This window comes from Epinephelus moara, chromosome 18, assembly GCF_006386435.1.
Source record: "Epinephelus moara isolate mb chromosome 18, YSFRI_EMoa_1.0, whole genome shotgun sequence".
NCBI classification, from domain to species: Eukaryota; Metazoa; Chordata; class Actinopteri; order Perciformes; family Serranidae; genus Epinephelus; species Epinephelus moara.
The window spans coordinates 11,655,252-11,662,584 of NC_065523.1; the positions used below are offsets into that span (position 1 = coordinate 11,655,252).

At 40.6% G+C, this 7,333-nt stretch overlaps 1 protein-coding gene across 2 annotated transcripts in view; it reads left to right on the top strand.

Annotated features, from left to right (window-relative positions):
* The window catches only part of mmd (monocyte to macrophage differentiation-associated), a 194,560-nt gene extending 188,315 nt beyond the window's left edge, over window positions 1-6,245 (top strand). For both annotated transcript variants that reach the window (XM_050069685.1, XM_050069686.1), the window contains exons 4-7: window positions 1,738-1,812; window positions 1,905-2,006; window positions 3,414-3,483; window positions 4,400-6,245. In XM_050069685.1, coding sequence (XP_049925642.1) covers window positions 1,738-1,812; window positions 1,905-2,006; window positions 3,414-3,483; window positions 4,400-4,603 — 451 coding nt within the window. In that variant the 3' untranslated portion in view covers window positions 4,604-6,245. The remainder of the gene's footprint in view (window positions 1-1,737; window positions 1,813-1,904; window positions 2,007-3,413; window positions 3,484-4,399) is intronic.
* Window positions 6,246-7,333: the final 1,088 nt, after the last annotated feature.

A 7,333-nucleotide genomic window follows, 5' to 3' on the forward strand; every position in this document is an offset into this window, starting at 1 on the left:
CATACTCGGGCGTACTATAAGCGGAGCGGACTCCGCGAGGAATGTCCGCAGTCATTCGGACTTTCATAGTCGAGCGCACTTCCGCGTTGTAGTTTCCTGTAAAAATGTCCGTGAAAAATCCCTGCGATGTGAAAAATACATGCTGAGCAGTCACTGGTGCGCGGGGCGGAGTCCGTGCGGTCGTAAAATCTGAGCTTTGCGCGCACAGGGCTTGCGGACGTCCGCTTTGAGTCCGCGCGGACCTCCGCGGAATCCGTTCCGAGTATGTTTGGGCCTTAACGCACATGTCGCGGAGTGGTGAACAAACCAAACAACACAATGTCAGGAGAAATTGAAAAGATATGCCATCTATGTAAATATGGACAAGATCGCCCAACTCTAGTATTCAGATCCTTTTGTTCAGTAAAAGTACTAATACCATAGTCATCACATAGTTTGATAGTTAGATAGTTTGCATCTGATTTCCTGTCAACTCCATGGTCTCTCGAACCAGCAGGCAAGGATCAAGATGTCACACGTGTCCAGACGATGTGTATCAGCCTTTCAGTCATTCATTCAGTCAGTGGCGAAGATGAAGATGGCCCGTCGATGTCGTCCATGACAGCGGGGCCCGAGCAGTGCAGTCAGGATACTCTGAGCGTTAGCTGGGTTACTCACAGCACAGTCCGTTTATTCCTCAGGTTCTCCTCATCGGAAACTATGACCTGCAGCCTCATTAGTAAGCTGAGTTAGCTGCACTCATAGAGGCTGTACTGCGGCTAAAAGTCCATTCACTTTGCTAGTGATGAATGCTAACAACACATTGGTGGCTAATGAGCTAATACACAACGTGAATAACTGTTCAAAACACTTCAACGAAGTTAACGTTAGAAACGTCTTCAGCTTCTCACAGAAGATATGCAGAAAATGTCCAGGTGAATGCTGTCGGTTAGATAGCATAAAGACCATGAATAAAGACACAGACTACATACTTTTTACGGTTAACTCTGGTCAATTCCGGTCAACTCCTCTGAGCCGTGTTTAATATCATTGGCACACTTCAAGTCAGGTGACGCTGGAACTTGTTGTTGATTGGTTTGTGGTATAGTACGCCATAGCGTTTGCCTGATTAGTTTATCAAACATAAGTTTAGTTTTCATAAAAATATGATCGAATTGAGACTGCCAACAAACGGAAACGTGTTCAGAAAAAATATATTAAGTTAATGTTAAAAAAGCAGCTACTCTATCGCTGAGGATTGATCATTTCAAAAACAAAAGCAGATAGCGACCTTTCGGCCCACCGCCTAATTGGACTTCATACTGATAACCCTAACAAGTATGGCTGGGTATTGCATGTTTGTTTTTTGTATTAGTGCCAATGCCAAAACAGTTTGTCAGTACTTACTTTTAAAAACACAAAAATCCTTTTTTAATTTCCAGAATAAGCCAAAGCTCTCAAATGTTAAATGTTGTCTAAACATAAGCAGACATTCAAACATTAAATGAAATACATTCAGCTCCAAAACAGTATTAAGAATTGATAAACAGCCACACTGACAACATCTGTGCTTTTCTTACTGACAAGTCAAAATGTCTGCTGTAAAAAAAAGCCTGTGTTTGACTTACTCCCTCTGTGGAAACATGATGTCACTTCCTCTAAAGCAGAGGGTTTTCCCCATAAGAACATGCAAATAATGTTCCAGCTTGTGTGTGACCTTGAGTAAATAAGGAGTAACTTGTTTGTTGTTTGTTTTAGGTCTATGGAACAGTGTTTCCACATGTGTGACAGAGTGGTCATCTATTTCTTCATCGCTGCCTCCTACACACCTTGGTGAGTGTCAGCGAGAGGGCAGCACGTATTCAGAGGGGCTGCTGTTATAAATGGAGGTTTAATGTAAATGCATGTTTTCTTTCTCCACTCAGGTTGAACCTGCGTGAGTTGGGCCCACTAGCAGCACACATGCGCTGGTTTGTGTGGCTCATGGCTGTTGCTGGAACCATATATGTCTTCAATTATCATGAAAAGTGAGTTGAGTGTACAGGTGCATCACCAAGTGCTTGTGTATGTGTGGGATATTTGGAATTTTAGAGTTGGGATTACACATCTGTTCGTACTGTCACAAAATCCCATTGTAACTGTGTTGCACAAATTTGTAAAAAAAAAATTGATTAGACAATCCCAACAAGAAATAAATGAATAAACTTGCTTTAAGAGGAAGTACCAAAATATCACTGATTCCAACTCAAACGTGAAATCTCGTTTTCTAAGGTGAACGGCTAAATTCACATGGAATCTGATCATTTTAATTCTGATTTGGGTCACTTTTATATGTGGTCCTAAATCAGATGCAGGGCTGATTTTTTGCACTGTGACCTCAGTCAGAACAGTCATATTGGGATTCATGCGACTTCTACGTCGATCTGGATCAACATCCATGACTTTTCTGCTCTGGCAGGAGTCAGTCGGTGAATACTGGTGCTGACAGACGTAGTTAAAAGTGACTCGTGCCATCCTGAAATTTTTGGGTGAATTCTGTAAGAGAGGCCATTAACATCACAATCCTCCTGTTTCCGACTGCGCATCCACACACCACTACGTCCATAAGTAACAGCCATTGCTCCATGAAATGGCATGATTATTATTATTTTTTTTTAATTTGGCTCACTGTTCTTCATCCTTGTTATCACCTGCTAATGAAATCGCACACTTTCACATTATATCAATTTATGAATGAAATTGTAAGCGCTGACTTCAGTGGCTCCCATGCTTACTTCCTTACTACAGAGCGCTGCACGTGACATCTTTGTTATTGTTCTTTTGCTCATGCAGGTCAGTTCAGGACCGTGACCAGTTCACACTGGAATCTGATATTCACCACATTTAATATACACAGCTAAACAAAATAATCAGATCTGAGCAATAAAAAGGAATTGCACTCTAAGGCAAAGGCAGTGTGGACGTAGCCTTAGTCTTAAATTTAGTATCTTTTGAAGCATATCTGTTAAACTGCATGTGAGTTTTGGTTTAGACGTACATCAAGTTCTGATCTGTTCAGATTCAGCAGATTAGTAAAAGTTTTAAAGCAGGTCTGGCAAGTTTTTCAGTGCTTTATTTAATTGTTCGTGCTCAGTCATTATAATGCACCCTTACTGAGAGTGTTGACACCTTTTACGCCCTGAGCGTTGCCCTGTGCACCAAGTTGTCACAACACTCATTTGGCTGCTAAGAGACAGTCTGAAGGTCTTAAAACATTGAATTTCTTTTTGGCTTAAAAATCACTTATTTAAAGCAGAAAATAGCAGACATTGTTTCAAACTTTTGTGAAGATTTGTTTTCCTCTCCACTCCTCTTTAGCTTGTGCCTGATATGTTCTTGAATTTGCATCACATCGACCGTGCCGGTGACCATGTTGTATTTGTTTGTCTTCACAGGTATAAAGTTGTTGAGCTGGCCTTCTATTTGATGATGGGTTTTTTCCCTGCATCAGTAGTGACATCAATGGTAATGATAATATGTATTTATATATTTACACTCACATACAGTTTATTTGCATGTCCTATATCACCACGCCCAACAGGCTGCTGCAGTAGGGTGGAGGTGTTATGAATGTGTTTTACTTCCTCTTCTTGTTGCAGGGCCCCTCGGCACGTCTCATGGAGTTCACAGCAAAATGCCGATTAGTTTTATTGATAGGCGAATTGTAATCCATATCAGAAAGTGAACTGAGCAAGCAAGAAATGTCTGAGTTTATGCAGCACATCGTGGCACTAAATCTGTAACTAACATAGCATTTTTAGGATTGTGTGAAGTGTAGATTTTGTTCTACGAGGTTTTGCAGGAATCTTGTTGCTTGATAAGATGCTGCCACTGTTGACCAAGCTTCAACAAATCTGTTTTATTTCTGCTGCCCTCCTGTGGTTTCAATGTATATAGCAGCAGCCCTGTGCTCATTTTGCAATTTATGTAATAGAACAAAGTCATTTATTGCATGTGCACAATGGATAGCAAACTAAATTCCTCATTCCTTTTAAGACACACCCAGTAAACATGTACATATGTACGATACATATGTCTGTAGAGTATTTACTTCTGCACTTAGTTTAACACCAGCTTTCCGCACAATAAATTCAGCATAGTTTTCAGTATAGAAAGGGCTGTTGTTAAGCCCATCCTCCTTGGCATATTGTTGAAATCTTTTGTTTTTTCCCCTCTGTTGTGCATGTGAAAAATCCTTAAATCCTACTGACAATTTAAAATGTGAAAAACAAATAGTTTTCTTTTGTTTTCTCTTGTCGGAGGCTTTTTAACTCCACCAATCATGCATCAGTGGATTGGTCAGTAGATTTTAATATGAAGATACCTGGAGGATTGTTTTGTAACATACCATATCTAATTTCTGTCCCCTTGTTTTGCACAGAGCAACACAGAGGGCCTTCAGGAGCTGGCCTGCGGTGGACTCATCTACTGCCTCGGTGTGTTCTTCTTCAAGAGCGACGGCGTCATCCCCTTTGCCCACGCCATCTGGCATGTGTTCGTGGCGCTGGCTGCGGCTGTGCACTACTACGCCATCTGGAAATACCTCTACAAGGCCCCCAGCGCAGACGCCCTCCTCCAGTCGTGACCAAAACTGAGGCTGGACACCGGTTCTCCACCTTCACTGCGCGCTTCTGAACAGAGGCGCCTGCACACCGATCCCCCTCAACTGCCCGCTGAAGCTGCAGCAAAAGCCGTAAAGTTTACGAAAATAATGACCATGAATTGTTTACTGTTTTCTAACGCGGAGAACAGATTTTTCAGCGTCTCACTGACGAGCAAAAGCTACTTTCAAAGCTGTTTTGTACGAATTCAGTCTAAAAAAAAACACAGCGAGGGAATTTTGACTTTTTACAGTGAAACCCGCACATTCATGAGTATTTGAGAAATTTGATAGCAGCCTTTTGTATCACTTGAAGTGAGTTACATTCCACATTGGGGCCATGTGAGTGTCAAAACCTGGAGATTCCTCCATATCAGCTGGTTATTTGAACACTAGGGATATTGAGTGAGGTGCTTAAGTTAGCTCATATCAGTAACACGGCTGGGTATCATTTAAAACCAAAACTATTACTTTTTTCATACTTTACTCTTGAGAAATCTGAAATTGTTTTTTTTTTTATTTATTAAAATACGAAACCAAAGGTCTGAAATGTCCAAATGTAAACAGCTGTACAAAAACTTTGCCACAGCAAAATTCTGAGATCAGTAACTATATAATCGAAAAATAAATTCAGTTAGAGCAAGAATCTGAGCAGATATTTGATGCCAACATTTGATACTCTGTACTAAAAAGTAATGCTGTATTATGCTCAGCCTTTGTCAGTAGTTGATGCAGATTGGAAGTGTCTGGAGTCAGTTTTGTGCTGCTGGTGCATTTTCAAGTCAGTCAGGACGGAACGAAATGACAAGAAAAAATCTAGATGGAAGTTTAGTGATTTATTTTCCTAATTTATTTTCACAGTGATCACATTATCAACCCATCTGATTCACATTCACACGTTTTTGACCAGTACATGTTTTGTTTCTGACCAGTATCCAAATGCAGTCCTCAGGTTTCAGGGATCAACAGTTTCTCCTGTAAGTGTTTAACGCCCCCTGCTGGTGTTGTAAGAAGGTGAGGAGGTGTGTGGAGGTGACACAGATGAGGTGGAGTTTTGTTAATGAGCCAAATGATGAGAGAAAATCTGTTCAGGTTAATATGAGACCGACTGTGAACTCTGTGTGTGTGTCTGTGTCTGTGTGTGTCTGTGTCTTTGCGCGCGCACGTGCACGACCTTCATACTGTAGTCCAGTATTACATTTCCACTGATTGTCTCTCTCTCTGTGTTTTTGATTTGCACCACTAGGACAAACAGTGTTTCCTGTCTGTGCTCTGAAGCGGGTTTGATCAGTGGAGAAACCTCATGTTCATGTTTTTGTAAATTTGCTTAATGGCTCCAGATTCCAAACATGACCTTTCTGTTGCTCTCCTCCTCTTAGTGATGTATGGAGCTGAATGATTGCATATTTCTTAATTGTTGAAATGATTTCCTGAACCACTCTGTTTTGTAATGTTTGTATATTCTGTTGTTTGTTCCGTTAATTACATGATCCTGGCCTTTGCAGGGAAAAAAACTGCTTCTTGTCTGTCCCATTGGCTGTTAATGGTGCTGCATATACATGAATGCTCCTCCACTATACTGAATATCACCTTTCTAATGTGACAATAAAAATGATAATGCCCCACATCTGAGCCTCCACAAAAGACCCTCATTCATCATGAGCACTCCGAGGTTTCCTTTAAAATTCTGTTTGCACTGACTGTCTTTTGCTATCAGGGAAATCATGCTCTCATCAGACACATTCATTTCCAACAGGGACAAGAACACCATCTTCAAGAATGTTTTTGACAGGATGTACAACTACGTCTGGATAGATCATATGTAAAACCGAGTGGTCAATGCAGCAGCAGCCACAATGCTGCTGCATTGACCACTGCTAGGTTAGAGCTGGGAAAAATTATAAATTTTTAGATAGCGCACATTTAGGAATATTTAAAGAAAACATAAGATTTATAGACAAACATTTTTTTTTGTATTTAGCAAAGATGTGCAAGGCAGCCATAAAATAATGAGGTAGTGGTGTACTCGAGGACCGTCTTTATCATATGAGACTCAAGAAAGAAGGGACCGTTGGGGTCTCATGATGAACATAGACAGAGAGAGCAGGACAAGCCATGAGAATACTGTTGCTATGGGACAGTGACAGGAATAATGGGTGAAAAAAAAGACTGCAGCCTATTGATATAAAACAGCATTGTCTTTGCTTGCCTGCAGTTTAAATCAGTGGCCTTTCTCACTCCCTTTAAAATATGATGAGACATAATAGGTGGAAATTTTTATGGTCATGGCACGGTGTTAACCAAAGCTAGCTAGCCATAACCTAGATTCCCATTGATCACGTTACATGAATCTTGAAACATCATCACACAAACTAACCTAAATATAAGGTAATATTTAGCAATATGTTTCAGAATGACTTCATAATTCTTTATTATTCTAAGATTGTTGTTGTTGTTGTTTCAGATTAAAAGCTTATAATAAAGCACCCTTACATTAAAGGAGGCAAACAGTTATCATGTGATCTAATCAGCTTTTACACACCTTGGCAATCATAAAAAAGTTTTCTACAACATTCAGGCATATTCAGGGCTGATTTTGTGGCCATTTTAAAAAATATGGCTGCCATGGCCCCCAGGGGCCAAATATGCAGTGCCCCAATGTCTAAGTTTTCCTGGCTGGGGTGGTTCATGACATCCCATGTTTTGATCAGTTTC